The 22,772-nt window shown below is 45.7% G+C and overlaps 1 protein-coding gene across 1 annotated transcript in view; it reads right to left on the bottom strand.

The window, feature by feature from the left end:
- The window catches only part of LOC123942290 (prolyl endopeptidase), a 112,570-nt gene extending 92,540 nt beyond the window's left edge, over positions 1-20,030 (bottom strand). Inside the window, exons 1-2 of the mRNA XM_046006137.1 lie at positions 19,708-20,030; positions 14,495-14,569 (exon numbers count right to left, since the gene is read on the bottom strand). Coding sequence (XP_045862093.1) covers positions 14,495-14,569; positions 19,708-19,752 — 120 coding nt within the window. The 5' untranslated portion in view covers positions 19,753-20,030. The remainder of the gene's footprint in view (positions 1-14,494; positions 14,570-19,707) is intronic.
- Between the last annotated feature and the right edge of the window lie 2,742 nt (positions 20,031-22,772).

Genomic DNA, 22,772 nt, shown 5'->3' with positions numbered 1-22,772 from the left:
CGCAGCCCCAGAAGCCAGCTCACACGGGAGCAGACACTTTGGCTTTTCTCATTTCAAATGTTCATAAAACTGAGACGCCAGGCATCATAATGCCACTAAATAACAAAACAATTCAAGGATTATTGTGACCAATTTTGTCACCCCCAACCCACAGATGTTAGTTAATTAATTCCTCTAAATAGAGAACAGAGACTCTACACTTCCAAGTCAAATATCTATACACAAAACCAAATAGTGATCAAATTCCTCAAAGTCTCAAGTTCTTCCTCTCTACAACTTGGGCAAATCCTTCTCATGATGAAGGTGGCAAGTTTTCTGTAAGAGGGCTTGTGAAATTTGGGGTTCCCCGTGCTGTCAATATGATTTCTGAGATTTTAATCAGAAAAATACCTTCTTGGTGACTGATGGATTAAATAGCCTGGCTTCCTGGTCTCAACGTTAGAACAAATCAGGGAGAAAAAGAGTAAAGACCGGGAAGAAACTGGAGGATTTCCACAATGATGAAGAAGCAGGGAGAGGAGAGTTAGAATTCTCGTTGTTCCTCCAGAAGCCTCACTATCCATAGTCACTCTCCAGAATTCTGTTAGAGCGACTGGATTCTGGAAGCCCATCAGTGACGCCTGCGGCTGAGCCTCTGAAGACCAACAGTTTATATTTTATCGCCGTGAATGGATCTGAACACGTCAAATAGCTGCTCAAATACTAAGAAACCCTCCTCACATCTCCTTTTGCCCCAAATGTCAGGAAGCTCCACCAGCAAAGCAACATTTCGGTTCTGCACAAGAAGTTCTGGAGACCTGCTGTACAGTCCCACGCCTGTAGTCAACAGTATGGTACATGCACACACAGCAATGGTCAGAGGGCAGGTGCTGTCTGAAATGTTCTCACACTCATGAAAGAAGAATGAAAAGCCACCTGGCAAAGGGTCACTCCGGAGAGAAGCTGGAGATTCTTTACCGCACCTGTCTTCAGAAAGAATTTCTTCAGCCTGTCCTCCCATGCCCTGTATTTTAACCATAAATACCTCAAGTCCTTTCATAAGTACAATGCATATGTGTATGAGCAAAATGACGCGTATGTTTAGTTACTCATTACAGATACACAAAACACCACAATTAATATAAGATTAAACAGATGGATCAGGGATAAGGGTTAGTACTGCAGGAGAACAAATAAAGGGGAAACTGCTTCTGGGATGGGGCAGGGGGGCAGGGGAGTGGGGCACACAGGTGTCAAGAGGACTCGGGCCCGGCTATCAACCTCTACTCTTCCCAAATAAATGAAAAAACTAGGGATGGCGCTATACACATCGCACAAAGTTTGAACACATGGATGTGTGTGTGTATAAATATATATAAATGAATGCAAATATACACAAATTTAACACATATATATATATAAATACAAATATACATAAATGAACGACCCAGTTAAAGCAACTCTCACGGGTTTCTGGGGAAAACAGCTGGTGTCAGAGCAAGGCCTGACAGAAAATCATAGTCCCAGCCCAGCGAAGGGCTGAGCTCTTTCTGGAGGCCAGAGGGAGAAGCTTATGTGGGTCCCCTGTCACTACTGGAAGTGTAGCAGAATTCAGAAATGACTCTCCAGTGCAGGGATACGCCTGTAAAAAGGAAGCCAAGTGGTGGCAAAGCTCCTTCCTGAGGCTACAGGATCCAGGGCCAGGAAGCCACCCCAGGAGGGCTGAACGGTCACATGGAACACTGAAGGCAGGTTATTTCGAGCAGAAAATTAGATGCGGCTACTTCAGGAAACACATCGAGAAACTGAGAATGGAATAATGCACTTTACAAGGTAAATATGAGGAATGTATTACAAAAAAAAAAAAAAAGAGCAAGAGTGAAAGAGAGAAAAGTGGTTCATATCTTCCAGTACTCCCTGAACACTTGTGAAAATTAGCAGTATCTCAGACGACAAAGGAAATCTGAAATCTCAAGAATGAAAGCTGGTTTAGGTCACAATTGTAACCACAATGACATTAACTTCAACTAAGTAAGGTGTCTTTCTCTTCCTGGCCCCCAAAACCCATCACTCATTCCCAAGGAGGAGAAACACTGAACTCAAGTGGAGAACCCCCAAATCCATTGGGCTCGCCTTTGCAACATTAAAATCCCAGACCGGGTCCACCTCTTCCTCTGGGCCCGTCTGCCCTCAGGTGAGGAAGGCTCGCGCTGAGCTTCCAGCGGCACATGGTTCACAGGGCAGGTGGGCCTTCCAGTAGCCCGGACACGTCTCCTTCCGCCTTCTCTACCTGTCCTATATGTGCAAATCGGTTTGACCGCACAGTCCAGCCTTGTTCTGCAATCTAGTCACTACCAGAGAGTCCATTCCACACTGAACTTTAACACCATTTGGCTCAGTCCTTTGGTACACATGCTACTAAGCAGAAGCCTGACAAGGACACAGGGCACCTCAAATCCAAACCTAACTAAAAACCTGATCATGAAGAGATTAAATGCATACACATCCTCTCTTGAACAACTATTTTCTCAATGAGGGAATCCAAACTACAATAAGAATATTTAGAAAACAAGAAAAATGAGGCTATTAAGAATGAAAATTCGGGGCGCCTGGGTGGCTCAGTGGGTTAAGCCACTGCCTTCGGCTCAGGTCATGATCTCAGGGTCCTGGGATCGAGTCCCGCATCGGGCTCTCTGCTCAGCAGCGAGCCTGCTTCCCTCTCTCTCTCTCTGCCTGCCTCTCTGTCTGCTTGTGATCTCTCTCTGTCAAATAAATAAATAAAATCTTTAAAAAAAAAAAAAAGAATGAAAATTCATGAGATGCAGCAAAACATTTGGAGGTGATAGCTATTTCTTGTTGGTACCTTGGAGGAGGCCCGCTGAGAGCATGGGGGAGGGGCGCATGACCTCTACTGGCCCTCCGAGCACCCCTACCCTAGATCCAGGGGCTGATCTGGGCACAGGTGAGGTGCTCTGTATGTGAATAAAAAGGCTGGGCCTGGAAAGTGACAATTAGGTTTGCAGGAAGTTTGTGGTTTACCCTCTCTCTCCATCCTTCAGGTCTTACCATGTCTGGGCGCCAGTAGATTGCACCACCGTCTGTCCTAGATAATGTGCCTTACACTACTGTCTGTATTCCAACATGCTAACTCCTTTCTACATTCTTATGTAAAGAAATCTTATTCATTTTACAAGCAGAGTCTTTCCATCATGTCTTCTCTATGGACGACAGTTAATAAAGTAGTCACGAACCCAGGCAAAGCAACCAGCTATGAGAACTGAGTAAAATCTCAATAGGCAAGGCCCATCTTTCCCTACCCCATGGAAGAGGCTACTGGAAAACAAAACAATCAGAGGAAAGCAGATGATTTATGAGACAGAGAGGGACAGGCCTCCGGAAATACGTACACTCCTGGACTGAGCTCTGCCCAAAGGCACGTACACCCTGGCCACCAGTCATGGGAGCCATGCAGCTCCTTTTTTTGTACAAGCTAGTAAGCTGGGCCTCAGGCACCACTGATAAGGAGTCCTAACGTAGCTCTTCCAGGGGTCCTGCTGTTGGCTGGGCAAGGTGAGGTCAGCTGAACAGAGCAGCCCAGAAGAAGAACTGATCAGAAGCTCACCCAGGTCCTGGCTGGCAAAGCCTGAAAAAAAGGTTTATCTACACGAATGCTATCTCATCAGTATATGAGAAAGAGAAATTAAACTAAATGTTCAAATCAAGAGGTTTTAAAGTAACAAAAGAAAATAAGAAGAAATTAATGAACCAGAAAACTAAAAAGTGTAACTTACAAGTCCTTGAGCTGCTTCTTTAAAAAAAAAACAAAAACAAAAACAGATTCAACCAAAGCTCTGGCTAACCTAATCAAGGAAAGGGGAGATGGTACAGAAATTCAAAATTAGAAATGATAAAGAAATATACACAGAGTAAATCCAGTAATGTAAGAAATACTACACATAACCCAATGCTGGTCAACTTTAGAATCATGACAAAATGGGATAACTTTCTAGGAAATACAAAGGACTAAAATTGATCCAAAAAGAAAGAAGACCTGGACAAGGTAATAACGACGAAAGAGGAAAAGAGCCCAAGAATTAATTGCAGCAAAAGAACTTGTCCCCGAGAGCTCTAAATTATCACGCAGGTCATTTCCATGCTATTTCAACTGCTCTATGATAAAGGCAACGGCAAGTGTTTATTAAGCACTGACTTGAGTCTACCACTTTGCCGCATGTTTCAAAAACAGCAGTACTTAATTTTCACCACAACCATACATGGTAGTTTTCTCCAAATTGTAGATCAGAAAATTGAAGTTCAGAGCTGTTAAAAAATATGACCAATGTCACATGTGAGGAAATTGTGACATAAAGATTCAAACCAGTCCTTCTGCCTCCACAACTGCTCATTAAATGACCCTATACTATTGCCTTCCCGTGAATAAACAGGTTCTAAGATCTTTACGGGTTCTCGTTAGTTGCTGGGGGAACAGGGTAGAAAGAAAATTCTAGAAGAGAGACAAGTTAGGAAGCTAGCGAATGTCTAGGAATGCCTGCCTGAGCCAGAGCAGTGTCAGCAGAGATCTAATTTAAAAAAAAAAAAAAAAAAAAAAAAAAGAGCAAGGCATGAGATTTTACAAAGGCAGAACTGAAACCCCCAAGAATCACATGTATGACTAAACAGACAGCTGATTCGAGTGGCTACAATGATGTACAAGGTTAAACAGGAGAGTCCCAGATGTCCTTATCCTAACACATGCCTTGGTTTCTCCCAATGAAGAAAGTAAGAACCACAAACACTGCCCCTCCAATCTAGAAAGATGCTAGCAACAGTGAGGCATCTACTAGAACTTCGGCTCCTCGAGAGTGGACCCCATAGAAATCAGAGGAATTATGGCAGTTTCCCTAAGCTTTCTGGACCTTAGTTATCCAGTGAAGTGTTTGGGAAAGAGATTTCTACAGCAATCAGATGCCCCAGAATTACAGCTCAGGCACTCACATTTCACTAAGTGCCCAAGAAAGGTAATTTTTTTTATGACTAAGTGCTTTGTTCCCTGGACATGCAGCGTGGGGTGGTGAATGGATTTTAGACACCTAAGTTTGGGGGCAAAAAAGAGAGGCTGGGAGAAGTCAGTTATTTCATTTCTTCAGCTGTTAGCTCTTCACCGACAGTCTTCCCAGACACCCCAGCCTTTCTTTTTTTTTTTTTTTTTTAAAGATTTTATTTATTTATTTGACAGAGAGAGAGAGATCACAAGTAGGCAGAGAGGCAGGCAGAGAGAGAGGAGGAAGCAGGCTCCCTGCGGAGCAGAGAGCCCGATGCGGGGCTCGATCCCAGGACCCTGAGACCACGACCTGAACCGAAGGCAGCGGCTAAATCCACTGAGCCACCCAGGCGCCCCACCCAAGCCTTTCTTTTTCTTTTTTTTTTTTTAAGATTTTATGTATTTATTTGACAGAGAGAGATCACAAGTAGGCAGAGAGGCAGGCAGAGAGAGTGAGAGGGAAGCAGGCTCCCTGCCGAGCAGAGAGCCCGATGTGGGACTCGATCCCAGGACCCTGAGATCACGACCCGAGCCGAAGGCAGCGGCTTAAACCACTGAGCCACCCAGGCGCCCCCCACCACCCAAGCCTTTCTTAAGGGAACACTGTAGATGATTAAGACCAAAGCCAAGTTAATTGACCACAGGGAAGATATCAGTGTTAAATGTATTTAAACAATTTAAAGTATCTCGTCAGTGGTCTGGGGCCTGCTTTTCTAAAATGGAGCTTTCCCTGATGGTGAACACAGGGGGTTAGTGTCCCAAACTCTACTCAGATGTGGCTCAGCCTCCTTTCAGCACTGACCTGTAGCAGCTCAAAGGTTAAGTGGCTTGCCCACCTGCAAATCACTGGTTCACCTGTGCTGGCATGTAAATTCCCTGCCCACAGGGGCCACATCTGTCTCACACAGGTCAACGTAGGCTAGGGGGAGCTGGAGAGGGGACAAACCCCCATGGAGAGGGAAGAGAGGGTGAAACCCAGAGCCCTGTGACATTTGGGACAGCCAGCGTCCATTCTCCCTTTCCAGTGTCCTTCCCTCTTAACAGATAGTAACTCCAGGTGGCTTTTGACATTACAGATGCCAAAGAGGATTGGTCCCTGGGGCTTCTACCAAATTTCTCACAGCCACAGTTCAGCCAAGGAAAGACTGACCACATATCTGGAGTTTGGTCAATCAAACCTCCTGTCCTGGGACAGTCATGACACAAGGGACAGAGGGTTGAATGAGTAAAGATCACTGATGCCATTAACAGTGCTGGGTGAAAAGTGGAAATTCCTGCCACAGAGTCCTACGACTAACAGGTTCCAGCCTGTTCCAAGCCTAGCCCTTCAGTCCACCCCAGGAGCTGTCCTCATCCTTGCCATAAATTCCCTATTTGCTGAAGTTGGCCAGAATCCATTTCTACTGCTTGCATTAAAACCCTGGTTACGGAAGGCATGAGGAGAGAGAAAAAGAAAGGAGCCAGCAGTACTTAGAAAAGAGGATGGTTCAGTACCAGCAACTTCCTCAGACTTTTTTTTTTTTTTTTTTTTTTTTAAAGAAAGAGAGTGGAGTGGGGAAGGCATAGAGGCAGAGAGAGAGAATCTTAAGCAGGTTCCATTCCCAGCACAGAGCTGGACACGGAGCTCCATTTCATGACCGTGGGATCATGACCTGAGCTGAAATCAAGAGTCAGACGCTCAACCGACTGAGCCACCCACGCGCCCCATTTCCTCATACTTTTGATGATTATCCCATCCACAGATCAAAAGGAAATTGTTCCCTACTTACATATTTCATCTGTGGACTTATGAGAAGTACGTTTACAAACTACGATAAGGGTAAACATTTCCATAGGAGGTGGTGAGATATTTAAGACCTTACAAGTCTTGGAGATTGACATAATAATATGTGGTAATACATTTACCTAAGGCACTTCCTGCTTCCACCCAAGAATAGACAGCATAGGAGGAATTCTGAATCCAGGCCCTCACACGAAACATCAATGAATGAGTGGAAGGTTGTTTTACGGGCCAGCTTTGCCAATGGAGTTCACAAGGCCCCAATTAAAAGGGGTTCCACCTTTAAGGTAATCTTTGCCCTTTGTTGAATCATCATGCTTTAGAACACAGAAGCCTCACTTAAGAGGTCACAGTTCCCTGGAAAAACACCAGCGTCCAGAACGTCAAGCACATTTTTCTGAAAGACGTAAGCTTCCAAAGGAAAATCCTGCTTAGTTTCCTGGATGAAAACAAAGAGAAGAGTCTCGAGGTTGGACGTTCTGACTAAGGAGCTGGAGCACTCGAGTCTGAAGGTCCAGCGCTCAGGCCTGTTAAGCAGCAGCGCCCCACGCTGCACCATCTTTGCACAGACCTCTGCTGCGTATGGAAAGCGAAATCTTCTGTGCATTTGCTGGCTTGAAGGCCATGAACACCTTGGAAGCCAGATGAACAGATTATGATCATACTCATTTTAGAGATGAAAAAAAGGAATCTGGGCTAGGGTAGCCTGCCATGGTCAGAGCACAAGAAGATGGAAGTAAAAGAGCTCTGATTTGTGTGTTGACTCCAGTCCCATTTGGCAAATGCCCTCTGGCTCCACATGGCCTCCCAGCAGAAGGGTCATGAGGAAGACCAGCACGCCCACAGGGTGAAGGCACTAGTCGCAAAGAAGATAGTCACGGCCTGTCCTGAAGTCTCCAGAGAACACAGCAAACGCAAACCAGTCTTTCACGCTTTCAATTAATTTCCAGTAAACTTTATCTGCTGCCTTCTGGCTCAGAGGCAGTGAATTCGCCCCTCACAGCACGGGAAGTCCTGGGGATAGGCTTCGACTCTGTCGGCTCTACAGCCTGGCAGCACAGTGGCCCGACACACAAATGCAACTGGGCAGAGGAGTCTTGCCACCCAGCTCCAAGCTGGCTCTTCCACAGGTTGGCTCTGGCTCCAGACTAGGAAAAGCAGTGCCCAGGGAGATGGAGGCCAGACCACTACCAGAACAGAGCAGGAACTCCTCACACTACAGGCTCTTGCCGTTAATCCTCAACAATGAAAACAAAGGCAAGCAAACAAAGAAGAGACCTCACAGTAGGCAGGAGGGATGTCTGAAAGCAGGTGATGACCTCCCTACTGACCTCTGTGACACTATAGTACCTACACTGAAATTCTAGCCTCCTTCAATATCCTAGAGATGATCAAACGTCCTTTAAGATTTAAATCTTGCCCGTCAGGGAAGGAAATAGTGCAAGGACAGGGGAAGAGAAAGGTGACATGCCCAGCTGTCTTACACTGGAAGACTGAATGACTCCTGCTCTCCTCTCTATGATTCCTAGCCCCTTATCCGCAGGTGTAACGAGCTAGCACCCTGAAACTAACCCTTCCGGCCAATGGGGGAATGGGAAGGAAGAGCAAATAATGTCCTAGGGAAGAAGACCTATGTTGCATATTCCTTTGATCCTCTCTGAAACAGATGGTAATTTTATTTCATTTTATCAGAAGGCATGAGTATAAATAAAAATGACTTTGGTTTTGTTGTTGCTGGTTCTTACTAGCATTCTTCTCTCATGTTCCACCAAGGAAATGGAGCTGTTGTTACTCTCATTTTGCCTACGGCAGCTCTCGGGGAGAAAAAAAAATTGGTCATTAGATATACACAGCTGATATTCTATACTTAGTTACTCCTGTAGCAAAGTCCCAGGACAGAGTTTTGGTGAGAGTCAGATCTGACAATTAGTTACAGTTAAGACAGCTAACCCTTGAAAGATATAAATGCTTCCTTCCTCTGTGTATCTCCCCTTCGGTAACTGAGTAGCAATTTCTGGAAATATGCAACTAAGAAGCTGGAGCCACAAAACATGGCCTGAGACCCAGAGACTCAAGAGCTCACGAGGACACTACTTCTATCTGGAACTTGGGGTTGCCAAACCAAGCCCAAGGATGTGAAGAGAGGAAGTTACCACTATCGGGAAGGGGAGCAAACAGCGCGGTGTGGACTGACAACACCATAGCGGGTGGAGAAGCCAGGACCAATACTCGTTCACTAGTCCCAGTGAGACCACCAGCTTAGCCGTGAAAACAACGGAAGCAGAGCAGTCCCCCAGCCAGGATACACACACGTCTCCATGACTCCTCCAGACATGTGGTCCACATGCACAGTGAAGAACATGGGGTTGGGAAGTTTCTGGATTTGACAAGTGGGCCATGGTGCTCATGATGGAGGCTGGTCTGTACTGATGGGAACAGTTCCTGGGAGCGGTGACAAAGGCAGGTGGCTCAGCTACGTCAAGGGGTGTGGAGAGTGGCTTGTGGTCAGGCGGAGGAAGAGAGGGAGACAGCCCATGGTAAGATCTGAAATAACATCTGAGCAGGCACCTCCCAAGGGGCCAGGACACCAACGGAGAGGAAGAAAGGGGTTGCAAAAAGCTATGGCAGAGCGTGGGGCTTGGGGATTGCTTGTTTGCCACCAGAACCAAGAAAGAAATCTAGAAAGTTAAAGATGAGGCTGTCCGCCACTGCACTTACTGCCAGTGCATGGAGGATGGGGAAGCGGGGCCTGGTTATGAGACTGAAGGTTCAAATTAACCTCAGGGTCAAAACACTGGCGTGCAGGGAGACTGCTTTGAACTGCCTCCCACGATGTGCGTGGGACACGCTGGCAACGCCTGTTGAAAGCAGAGTATGAGCTAACTGCCTGCTGGGCCTTCCTGTTCGGTCCTCCAATCATTTTAATGACTGCAAACCTCCCTCCCCAGCACTCCACGCTGAGAACTTCCAAGGTGACCCTGGTGTTCCACTTATGCCAGTGAGATTTCACTGTGGTTCAGATGCTTCAAGAGCAGGCCTAGGTCTCTATAAAGTACGTTTAACCCAGAGCTGTCCCTTTATCTGATTTTTGTGGTTGAGTTCCTCTTCCCATATAGATTCTCCTACAATCGTTTTTATAAAGGTCATTTGTAACGTTGCAATTGTTTGGAGCACTGGAATTTTGCATCCTTCTCCCACTTAATAATCTAGCAGAAGCACTTTTTCAGATTAGTAAACAATCTCTACAGCCCAGCATCCTAACAGATGCATCTACTAATTCACTGAGCGGATTCAATACGTTCTACTAAAATATTACCCTACTGCTGAAAATTCTTCACTATTAGAAATAACGCCCCAAACTGACCCTTTTTGAGATCTCCATATTTCCAAAATAGCATTGCTACTCTCCCAGGAGGTGTGAAATCTCTTTCATTCCCAAGTGTTTGCTTTTTGTTGCTATCAGATGGGTTAATTTCTCATTATTAGTGACATATATGGGAGTTAAGTTTTTTATTGTACAAATTATTTTGTACATAGTCTACTGAATCATTCTAATAAATTTGCATCTGTTTCCCTTAGATTTTCTAGACACATGATCATATAATCTATAGTGAATGATAATTTTCTTTTCTCCAAATTTTGGTTCATGTTTTACTGTACTGGTCAAAGCTTTGTAAACATCTAAAAATCGTAGTGACAAGAGACATTTTAGCCTACTATTTAAGTTGTTTTTGGATGAGACATCATCTTGATAAAGCACTGTTATTCCTGCTTTATTTTTAGATTTTCTATAATTTTGGATATTAACTATCTAAGCTTTATTTAATCCATTTCTATATTAATATTAAATTCTTCTTCATTTCCTATGATAAATTCTGCTTTCTTTTAAATCTACTAACACTTATTTACATTCTTTATATTCACACAAAGGACTGGTCCATAAATCTTCATTGTCTAATACACAGCACTAGCCACGTGTGGATGCTGAGCATGTGAAGCGTGGCTGCTCAGGACTGCTATGCGTGGGAAGTGTAAAATATGCACCGTGTTTCAAAAACCTAGTCTTAAAAAAAAAGGAAAATATGTTAATATTTTATAGATTACCTGTTGAGATATTAATATTTTGAAAATACTGATTACATAAAATACAGTACTATATAATGAATTCCACCTGTTTCTGTTTACTTTTTAAAATGTGGCTACTAGAAAAATCTGAATTAGGTATGTGGCTGGTATTCTATATCTACTGGACAGCCCTGGTCTGATTCCTCTTTACCAAGTATCTCAAGTTTTCATGTCAAGGTCGGATTTACCTCGGAGAACCATGTGAGTTGTGCAGCATCTTCTACAATCTGGAACGTTTGCTAAAATGGGATTATATGGGCCTTGACAGCTTGAAAGGATTTGTCTAGATTCAACACCCTCCTACTCTTGTTTCTGAGAATTTTTTAAGCTACAGGTCTGTTCTGATATTCTTTTATAAAAGATAAAGCCTCAAATGCCAGGCATTGTCAGAAATGGATAACCCACATTAAATACTAGATTAAATCAAAGATCTACTGATAGCATTTCAGATTTTAGTATAAAAGAGCTACATATGTTTCTCATTTCCTGGCTGATTTTTATTTGAAAAAGCAGCCTTAGGGGTACGCGGGTGGTTCAGTTGGTTAAGCAACCGCCTTCTGCTCAGGTCATGATCCCGGGGTCCTGGGACAAAGTCCCACATCGGGCTCCCTGCTCCGTGGGGAGCCTGCTTCGCCTTCTCCCTCTGCCACTCCCCCGCTTGTGCTCTAATAAATAAATAAAATCTTAAAAAAAGAAAAGAAAAAGCCTCTTTTTTTTTTGTTTTGTTTTGGAGGCTATGTGAAGACAGTCCTCTTCACCAAGACCTGACTAGTCCACCTTTGTGTGTATGTGTACAACTATGAGCAGAAAATGTTCACTGGAAAAGCACACCCTACCCTTTTCAGTCTGGGACCGAAATTTAACTCCTTAGAAACCAGATGACATACTACTTGTCCATAACCAAACTGTGTGGAGCGGAGTGAGAAGGGTGTGCAGGGACACTGCAGAGGGGAGGCAGAAGCTGCAAAGCTCCTCTGACATCTGAGCAAAGCCATATGCACACGTTAGCCCGGGCATGGGGGCCGGCCCATGGTCCTCGCAGAAGGCCCACAAAATCCCACAGCAGGCACACACAGGAATACATTCCTACAGCTTGCATTCCCAAAGCTGTAATGCCCAGAGTCTTTTTTCTTTTATTATTTTTTAATGTAAAATTGATAACCACCTGGGTCCCCTGGATGCCACTCCTGGCTCCACATCTCCTAGCCCAGTGACCTTGGACATGTTACTTAATCATTCAGTAACTCAATTTCTTCATTTGTAAAATGGGGAAAATAAAAAGATCTACTTTAGACTTTGAGAATAAAATGAAATAGCGTATGCAAAGCTACCAGTGAAGTGTCTGGCACACAGGAAGCATCCAGTAAATGTACACCACGAAAATAATAGTGTACACTCATTAGCTGTTAAGATCACTAGCGAACTTTCATCTACTAATAAGTGGCTTGGCAACGACGGGACCAGCCAGTATCAATTAAGGAACAGCCAAGTTTATATGTTATGTTCATTAACACATAAACTAAAACTGGGTCATTCTGAGCTTGCTGAATCCCTCAATCACCATCAAAGCTCGAATCAAGGCTGTATCCATTACCCCAAACAAAGACATCATCGGAGAGACAGTCGTTGGGGACACTCTTCTCAGAGAAGCTCAGGAAGCTCACTCCCTTCCCCGCGGCTTCTCGTTCATTACAGACTACGCCGCTACCTGTGACTCCCTACCTCAGGCTCAATCCCCGGCTCAGCTCAAGCTAATGCTGGGTGATTGAGGTGGTGCGTGGCAGGGTGGAGGCGAGGAGGCAGCCCCACACCTGCTCCCTGCGCCGTCTCGCCTTTCCTGCAGAGCTGGAGCCTTCGCCCACTCCTGAAGATCTCCATTGGTTTCTCATTCTGGAGTCTCTACTCATCCACCTCTATAACCAGCACTTCACGAAAACCCAAACACCAATCATTCTCACCCATGAGACCTTTGTCTTTCTCAAAAGGTCAGGAAAGGGAGATAAGAAGGATTACAAGTGCTAGGGAACACCACTAGAAAAATCTCAAAACGGTGCCGTGCTTATTTCAAGGACAAAAGGTAGGGAGAGGTTGTAAGAGCTTCTGTAGTGGGCGAGAAAGGACAGACATGCTAGGAGGAACAGGAGAGGGTGACAGAACGGGAGCGTATTGAACGCTGCTTTTTGAAAAATGGGAAATGTACTCTGGGATTCCAAAGAAGCTCACATGAATTCCTGGAATAGTGAACATATTAGAAATAGCATACAGATTCCCATGTACTAAGTAATACATAAATATAGTTATAAAAAGGAGTCAAGGAACTTGAGACGGATTGGAGAAACATGATCTGCTCACCAAACAAACTTATTAACCACATACAGTAGATGGATGAGTCCCAAATGACAAGTCCTCGGCACTCCAAAGAGAACAGAATATCTGTATGACATAGCACTCAGGTGGGACTTCATTAATGAAATGAGGCTTCAGCTCAAAATACTATGTGTTTCAGGGTACCTGGGTAGATCAGTCGGTTAAATGGCTGACTCTTGACTTTGGCTTAGGTCATGATCTCAGGGTCCTGGGACGGAGCCCCACATCAGGCCCTACACTCAGCAGGGAGCCTGCTTGAGGACTCTCTCTCCCTTACTCTCTATCCCTCCCCACACTCATGTGCTCTTGCTTGCTCTCTCTCTCTCAAATAAATAAATACATCTTTAAAAAAAAAATACTGAGTTTCTCCAAAAGAATAGGAAAGCTTTGTATTTTCAGACAGAACAGAAAATTCTTCCCTCCACCCCCTTACTTCTATAAAATATAAGAATGTTCTTATATTTACAATTTGGTTTTTGTTTTATTGTTGTTCCATTAAAATCAATAAGTAATCCACGACTAGCATTCACTTTTTAAGACCTGATATTTGTTCAGTATACAGTTGAGCTTTCAACAGTATGGAACTATAAATGTATTCTCTCTTCCTCATGATTCTCTTAATACCGTTTTCTTTTCTCTAGCTTCCTTTATTTTAAGAAGACAATATACAGTACATATACAAAATGTGTGTTGACTCTTCGTGTTATTGGTAAGGCTTCTTGGCAACAGCAGACTATGAGGAGTTAACTTTTTGGAGACTCAAAAGTTATAACTGGATTTTCAGCTGCACTGGAGAGAGGGGTCAATGCCACCAACCCGAAGGTTGCTCAAGGGCCAACTTTACAGGATTTCCTTTTCCTTTGGAAAAAATGTTTTAGGCAACTTTCCCTTCACATTATTTTATGTTTTCATTTTTACCTGGCATTTTACTTCTCATAGTTTCAAGTACTTGGTTCATCGGTGTCACCATACACCATAAACATTACTGCAAACGTTTTTTTATTTTCTCTGGGACTAAAAAGTTCTCATCTTTCACCCATGAATCGTTGGACAAAAAAGTGGTAGCACCAACAGGTTCCTTTACCACCCCACGGAAGAAAACACAGGAAGATACCAGGAAGGAAAAAGTCATAGCTACTGATGGCTACGGTTTGGCGCCAGGTACCAAGACCACCTCATCTTTAATTATAAGCCCCAATTACCTTTGTCTGCTCGCTGTCTGGGTCTTCAAGCCAAGCATAAGGGTCATAAATCTTATGTCCATGATAATCCTGTACCTGTAACAGACAAAATACGGTATTGAACAATTAGTGTCTAACCCCCACAGCGTTAGTATTTTCTGAATGTAATAGAGAAAACAGGAGGACAGGCAAAAATACCCCAATTGGCTCACTGGCAATGTGTCTGCCCAAATTACCACATGAACCAAAGCTGGCAGGTTCTCAAAGGTGTCAAGCCACCCGCCATGAAAAGCATGTTTGAGCTGGAGAGGAAAGAAAGATGAAAGGTCAGAATAGGGAACGGCTCTGTCTGTACAACACAAAACAAAGGCCTGCCGCTGTGCTAAAGAAACTTGGAAATGTGTGGTCAGTGGCAAAGCCCAGAATCGCACAATGCGGCCGGGACACAAGAAGGGCACGTTTGTGAAGGAGTTACCACACACGTGCTCACTGGCTTTTCGTCTGTTCCTGCTAAGCTTGCTAACGATTAGAAAATCTCCCTACAATATATTATATGATAGGTTTGGTCTTTACCTCTCAACTGCCAAAAAGCAAGTCACCGATGTGCAGTGTAATGATTCTAGTTGATACCAGCTAAAAAAAGCTGACTTGGGCACAATGAAAGAACATTCCTAAAACCGAAGCCTTTCTTCCCTTTTGTGTATTGTTATGAAATGCTTATAAAAAAAGAGGCACAAAGGCATCACCCAATCAGACTAGTCTGGTATTTGAAGAAAGACAACAGCTTAGTGCAGGCAGGGTCTGGCTGAGGGGAAGGCTTCAGGAGCGTCCATGGGAACTGACCATCAGAAACACGTTCAAGCTTCTGAAAAGCCCACATCCTGTGCCTGGCCTCAGAAACTGAGCAAGGCTGCCAGAGCCGGCAGGAGTCACCACTCCCCAGGTGATCATGCTTAAAAAAAAAATTCCCAAAGGTAGAGGCCATTATGAAATCTCTCCGTTTCATACTATCCTGATACATTTCACTGAAACCACATGGACAACATCTTTCCAGGAAATCTCTCTGAACAACTCCAACATTCTAGTTCCAGTTTCTCAGGAAGGTTTTTGGGAACAATACCAGGGTCTCAGATGAATTTTTAACTCCGAGCTTTGTGTCCTAGCTTCGTCTCGAATATCAGAAGGTATGGGCTCCTCCCTAATAACGGAGGGAAACAATGTCCTGGGAAAGGAAAAATCTGCTTCTTCTACTGCTGGTCACAGTCCCACGTGGCTGCTGGCCAGGTGAGAAGAACCTCCTGGTGCTAAAACCCCAGGCTTTCTGCAAAGGGCCTTCATCTCACTGCATCTGGTGAGAGCCAGGTGAGAGAACACCTGGAGAAATGCACACCTGGAGGAATAGGCAGCTGAAGCCGAACACTCAGAAAATGTTCTCATTAAACCACTGACAAATGCAAGGGACATAACACCAGACTTTAGTCTCATCTCTCCGGATGAGTTTTCATAAAATTACCAACTTTCAACCTTTATGGGAAACCTCTCTAAATTGTAGCTGATTGTTACCACTGAACGAAAACTTATCTTGGTATCTGCAAGGCTTTCACCTATTACATCCCTTGAAGTGGTTTTCAGTATGCTTAAAATAACCACCTTCTCCTCTCCGACAGTAAGAAATCAGAAAAAGTTGAAGTTGTAAAGGATCTTCCAATCCAACATTTTTAGGAGCCACGACAGACAAGTGGCAACATGCCCGGGGCCGCACGGAGTTCAGAACCAAGGCTAGGACTAAAAGCAAACTGCCAACAGCTTTTCCCCAAATATTCCTTGGAGGTGACGCGCCAGGTTTAAAAATGGTCCTAATTATGATGTTACTAAAACTCAAGACGGTTCCATCGACTTAACTTGTCATAAGAAAGCAGAAAAGATTAACAGGAAATCATGCTAGTTTTGCCTAATACTAGGTCCAAAGCAATAACATTTGCTGACTATCCACACTGCTGTGCCTAGTGTTTTAAGGCACCCTTGTAAGAGGGTGGATGATATTCCTAGTTTACAGAGTATGGAATGCAATTCACAAAGGCGAGCAAGCATAAAGGGCTACAGATTTCCTGTTCCACTTGGAGGCTACGGTGGACTACAAACACCAAGCCACAGATTTCAGCCACAGTTTCTCACTGAGAGGCTCTTGCTAACTCATTTTCCAGGTGAGGAAACTGAAGTCAGATAGTTAATAAGCAGTCGAACCATGACCCTCTATAAGCCAATCCCAAAGTCCGTGCACTTAACCTCTTGCTAATGAACCAGGCCAGGTGTAAACTGGCAGGTCCACAGCTGACTCAGAGCCCAGTATGCCTCCTGAATGTTTACCTCTGAGGAAACAGCCCCATATCCCTGGCACCAGCATTATCATCTAAAACAGACTGAGGTCATCTGTGCAGTAGGCATTTTTAACCAGGGGAGGAAACAGATTCTCCCCAGGACAATCACAGGAGCCAAGAGCCACCACCCTACTCCCCTGCCCCACTGCTTCTTCTACAAGACCATTCCCTACAAGTGGAGTGATCTTACAGCCACATCCCCTGAATCCCCCAAACTCAAGTTGGGCAGTGTCTGACTCCACCCGATCTAAGTTTGCCAGCCATACCTCATCTCCCCCCAAAGACTTTTAAAAATAGAGCCCTGACCAGGCACTGTTACTATTCAATATTTTAGTTGTACTATTCAGTATCTTACCTGCTGACTTCAGGGTAAATTGCAGAGTCCTGCACCCAGCAGGCAAAGCCCATCAGATCTGACCTTTCTTTTTTTTTCCTTTCCTTTCCAGCTCCCATCCAAGCTTGTCCACCCATGGATGGTCACAGTGGCCTTCCTGCCATTCCACAAACAAGTCCAAGTCCACAACTGTCCAGCCCTACATAACTATGATTTATTTTGGCCACACAGCCAGGAGTGTCCTGTGATTCATTTTGGCCACAGAGCCAGGAGGGCCCTTTCTACCTTATCCGACTGGCCAACTTCCAGGCTCAACGCACATATGATCTCTTTGCCCTGTGGAAATTAAACCCATTCTCCTAGGTGTTCTCCACTCACCCCGCACACTCTTCTAACCCCTGGAGCATGCCTGAATATTTCCTGACAGCAACACGCTGGGGGAATGGATGATGGCATTACACTGCAAGTGCCATGGTTTCCAAATTTCTGCTCATTAGGGCAGAAATCCACCAAAAATGGTTGCATACTCCAACCCCACAGTTCAGCCAAAGACTGCTGATGTTCAAGTGACAGAAAGAGCTGCAGTAATTTCTAGCACCTGCTGGAGAGAGACAACCATCCTAGAAATCAAGGCTACCATTTGAGTAAACGTGTTAAGTCTAGCCTAAGGTTTAGTAATCAAGGCTCTGTCACAGGAAAAAGATACCCCACGTAGGCTATCAGGGCTGGTATAAGTACACTACGAGAGCCACATAGCAGAGTCCAAGCTGGACCAGAGCTACATTCTCCGGCCATGAGCCTTAGGGTTTTCATGTAAGAAGAAACGAGAATATTAAAATCCATGCCACCTTTCGAGTTAACTGTTCATTACTGTTTTAATTGTTCATAATCTTTCCGATGTCTTCATAGAATCCTCGCTTAACCCTTTCTAGAACTGCAGGATTTTGGTAACCCAAATGGAAAAACTAAGCAACGAGCGATCCCTACTAAAAACAAAACAAATCTAAAACGACACTGATCAAGCCACACGGTAGATAGTTCTTTATATTTTTATCTACCCTGAAAACTCAAAGATCCCAAAGAACCAAAATGAGATATTCACACGTCTTCTGATTACTGAAGTCTGGCCCACTGCGGGGCTAGACTGTCATGTGAATAAATGAATGATGATCTTCTTACCGCAAACATTAAGTTCTAAGCCCTGTGGCTAGCCAAGTCAGCACTAATATTTCATATATGAGAAAGAATGCCCTTAACAGGTAAGTGATCTCCCCAAAGGCATCCAGCTAGTGAGCTGCAAAACCAGAACTAGCACTCAGGTCTTTTCCTCTTTTCCATTCCGGGCAGGATCACTTTACTCTCATACACAAAGGAAACAGAGGAATACAGCTTCTTGGGCCGTTAGAGTAAATTTAATAATCAAGCAGCTGAATAGACCGAGAAAACATGGTTACCAGATGGCCACTGGTCAAAGAAACCATGAATGCACAGGGCCACTTGGAAGTCTTAATTTGAAACAATATGTCCTTTACTCTAAAGTCTCAGTACCTTTTAACCCAAAGGAAATGAGCTTTGAAGTACAGACTTTTTGGCATAAATCAGGTCAGAGTAAGCAGAAAAAAACTGGATGTATATACACAAATTTTTTTTATTCTGATTCTATTTTAAGTTATCTGAGAAATTTGGCTATTCCTAAGAGAATCATGCCCACGAGGTCTGGATTCACTCCAGTTCCTAAGATGCCAAATTAATTTTTACACAAAAAGGGTGTTTGCCCAGATTTCCACCCACTAGATCTCAACAGTTACCCTGAGATAATCTACAGCTTATGTAAATGACGGCTAACCCCTCCACTAAGCAAAACAAACTCATTCGGAAAAAGGCCATCCCCTCTCCCTTCAAAAGGCCTCCCCTCACCCCCATTAACTCCTTTTCTTGTTTAGGAAAACTTGGATCCACACTGCAACCCTGTGGGGTCACTACTCCATCCTTCCCATGACTCTGTCTCGTCTCTGCATCCCCGGCGGCCTGGGGCAGGGCAGACACTCAATACACGTTTTAAAATCGAATGAATGAACTTCAACTCTTAGGGATTTTAAGTCTGGAAGTTCAAAAAGTTTGCTTTTGTTTTAAATTTTACACCATCCACACACATGCACACTTTGTCCTACCATATTCAAGCAAGAGCCTCCTCCAGTCAAAAAGCGGGGACACGTTCCGTCTTCCCAATCCCGGAAAACGCCCATTCCTACCTGGGCGTCTGCCCTTGACCCCATTGATTTTCGGAGGCGGCCAAACGGCGGCTGACCCCAGGCTCCGCCGCCACCAGGCGGCCAAGGACGGCCACCAGGGCCCCCGCGGCTCGGGAGGAGCCGGGCGCCCCCGGCCCGTTTCTCGCAAACAAAGGCCGAGGGGGAGGGGAGGGACGCAGGGGGCGAGGGGCTGCGGGGAGAGCACTGCGGGCGGCGGCAGACGCGGCACCCGCGGCGGGCAGCCGGGCGGGCGCGGGCTGGGGTACTCACGGCGGTCTCGTCGCGGTACACGTCGGGGTACTGGAAGGACAGCATGGCCAGGGGCGGGCGGGGGGCAGCGTGGGGGCGCGGGCTGCGGGCGCGAGCGGACGGGGCTGGCCGCGGGGCGAGGCTGGGACGCTGGCAGGGGCCGAGCGGGCGGCGGCGGCGGCGGCGGCGGCAGGCAGCTCTCGGCCAGAGCTCCCACGACCGGACCGGCGGCGAGGCGGCGAGGACGTGCTGGAAGCAGGAAGCAACTGCCGGCGAGGCTGGGAGCCCCTCCCCGGCGGGCGGGCCCAGCGGCGGCTGCGGCGGCAAGAGGGAGCGGGCGGCGCCGTGCGTGCGCCGGGCCGGGCGCACAGCTCCCTCTGCAGGAGCGCCGGCCGCGCCCGCGCCGCCCGGGCACACGGGCCACCCCGCCGAGGCCGCGCTGCAGCCACGCCGGCTCGCCGCCCGGGGCCACCGCGCCGGGCACCCGCCGGAGACGCGCCCGCGCCGGCCGGGGACACGGTGCGGGGCACACGTCCGGTCACGCCGGGCGGGGGTCACCACGCCTCCTCCCTCCCGCCCTTCCGAAGTCCCTCGCTGTCAGTTTAGCCGCAGCCGCGCCGGCGGGAGAGTGAACAACCGGGTTTGCTTATTAATCGATTCCCCCTTCTTCCCGTTCCCGGGCGTGGTGGGGCGGCAAAGGGAGACCTTGCCTCTCCCCAGCTGTGACAGCGCACAGGGTGCCTAATTTTGAGTGCCTACGACTCCGGTCTTGGAAGAGGAGTAATGGCTTGTGATAACGGTGAAGGAAACACATCTCCCTTAACTCCAACACCCCTAGTGGGCACTGGATGGTTGGGTATCCAGATTATAGAGGTGCTTGGAGGGTTTCGTAGGACAATGGGTGAGCCCTTATCTGAGCTTTGCCAATTGAGAGGGGACTGAGGTGGGAGCATCTAGGGTCTTTTGATCATCCTGCCAGTTCCTTAATTTCGTTGCTGCTGATGTGTTTGTTTATTGAGCACCTACTGTCATCCCTGTAGGAGAAAGAGCAGCAGCCAAGATGCTTGACCTCAGAGTCATGACATTTTAATAGTTCTTTTTCTTCATCCTTGGGCTAGCTCTTGCTTTCTGGACCACCGGAAAGAAGCTTTATAGCTCCCACCAGGAGAGCTGTTGTGTGTCCCATGTGGTACGTACAGGGGACTTCTTAGAAAGTGCTGGGAGGGTGGCATGGGTGTGACCAGAAAGTCCTTCCCTCCTAAATTCTAAGTGGACGTGGTAAGGGTTGTCAACGCATGTGTTCTGTTTCTTTTGCATTATCCCAATTCTGTTTCTCAGCCATACTTCAGTGTTTCTGTTCATGGCAAGGTGTTTGATAACCATGTTTTGCATCCATTTACAAACCAAGCTCCATGCACACACATAGTGCCCTGCAGTCCAGCATTCCTGATCCTGGTCACCAACCCATGCCTTGCCTGCCTGTGTACTGGCCCAGGGGCTGCCAGGCATGGCCACATGCTTCTGCCACTTGTGGGAGGGTTCCTTAAGAGCGGCTCAGGAACACCTGACCTAGCTGATCCCCTAATAGCAAGGGAAACAATAACAGTTGATTCTTCCTATATGGCAGGAAATTATCTTACTTGAACTTCAGGAGATAACGAATATCCCAATTTTATAGCTGAGGAAAACGGGGGGGGGGGTGACCTTTGCCCAGGATTTAGCAAATAGTTATTTAAAAAAAAAAAAAAGTCAGAAATAGAGCTAGTATTCAAACCCAGATCTCTCTGATGCCAACACTCAGTCATAATCATAAATAAGTAGGAGCTCTCTGTGGTCTATAAGGACAGCCATAAACAGGTGGAAATTTCCCAGGGTTTCATTTTAGCAAGAAAGGTAGAAATTAGGGGAATTGTGGTACCCAAAGGACAAGTCAAACTTCAGGGATCATTTTCCTTTCCTGTCTAGGCAGTTACTCTGGTACCCAGGTTCTCCGGCCCTGACAGGCAAGGGCTTGCTTGGAGCACAGACAGTGTGCAGTGGGCAATCTATTGCCAGCAATAGATTGTCTGCGACTGGAATGATGTGGAGTGGAGAGGAAGACCCATTCCCCTCTTTTTTTTTTTTTTTTTTTTTGCTAGACTGATTGTATACTACCTACCTTTGCAACATGTTTGATAGGGGGTGTCTGCTTTAATCCTCCTAAAAAAAGTCCATTTTGCAGAAGAGGAATCTCAGCAGCTTTAAAGGAATTTGTCTGAAGTTCTCACATTGCTAAGACAGAGCCAAGGTTCAAATTTTGCGAAGCCCATGCTCCACCTTGTCTGTAGAAAACGAAGAGATGGAAATGGACATGGAAATTCCACCTCCAGAATGCTCTTTGACCTCTGACATTGCACCCTACTTCCAGGGGAATTACAGAATTACCTCTGCAAAAACTCATGCTCTAACCTACAACCATTCCCACAACACAAGTCCCCTGGGGGTTGAGGCTAGCAGAGACACAAAGGACCTCCAGGGAGGCCGGCAGCCTGACCTCTATAGCCTGACCTCCAACTTTGTAGCCTACTCTTTTTTTTTTTTAAAGGGAGAGAATTCCATTTCTATTTATTTTTTCTTTTTCTTTTTTTTTTAAATTAACATATAATGTATTATTGGTTTCAGGGTTACAGGTCTGTGATTCATCAGGGTTCACCATAGCATATAACCTCCCAAAGCCATCACCCAGCTACTCTCATCCCTCCCTCCTCCCTCCATTCCAGCAACCCTCAGTTTGCTTCCTGAGATTAAAAGTCTCTTATGGTTTGTCTCCCTTTCTGGTTTTGTCTTATTTCATTTTCCCTCCCTTCCCCTATGATCTTCTCTCTTGTTTCTCAAATCCCTCACATCAGTGAGCTCTATGATAATTGTCTTTCTCTGATTGACTTATTTCACTTAGCATAATGCCTTCTAGTTCCATCCACATTGTTGTAAATGGCAAGATTTTTGGGTTTTGATGGCTGCATAATATTCCTCTGTGTGTGTGTGTATGCACGCGTGTGCCTCATCTTCTTTATCCATTCATCTGTTGATGGACATTTTCATAGTTT

Source organism: Meles meles, chromosome 5 (genome assembly GCF_922984935.1).
Source record: "Meles meles chromosome 5, mMelMel3.1 paternal haplotype, whole genome shotgun sequence".
Classification (NCBI taxonomy): Eukaryota; Metazoa; Chordata; class Mammalia; order Carnivora; family Mustelidae; genus Meles; species Meles meles.
The sequence above is the reverse complement of the archived record's forward strand: the minus strand, read 5'-3'. Positions and strand labels throughout refer to the sequence as shown.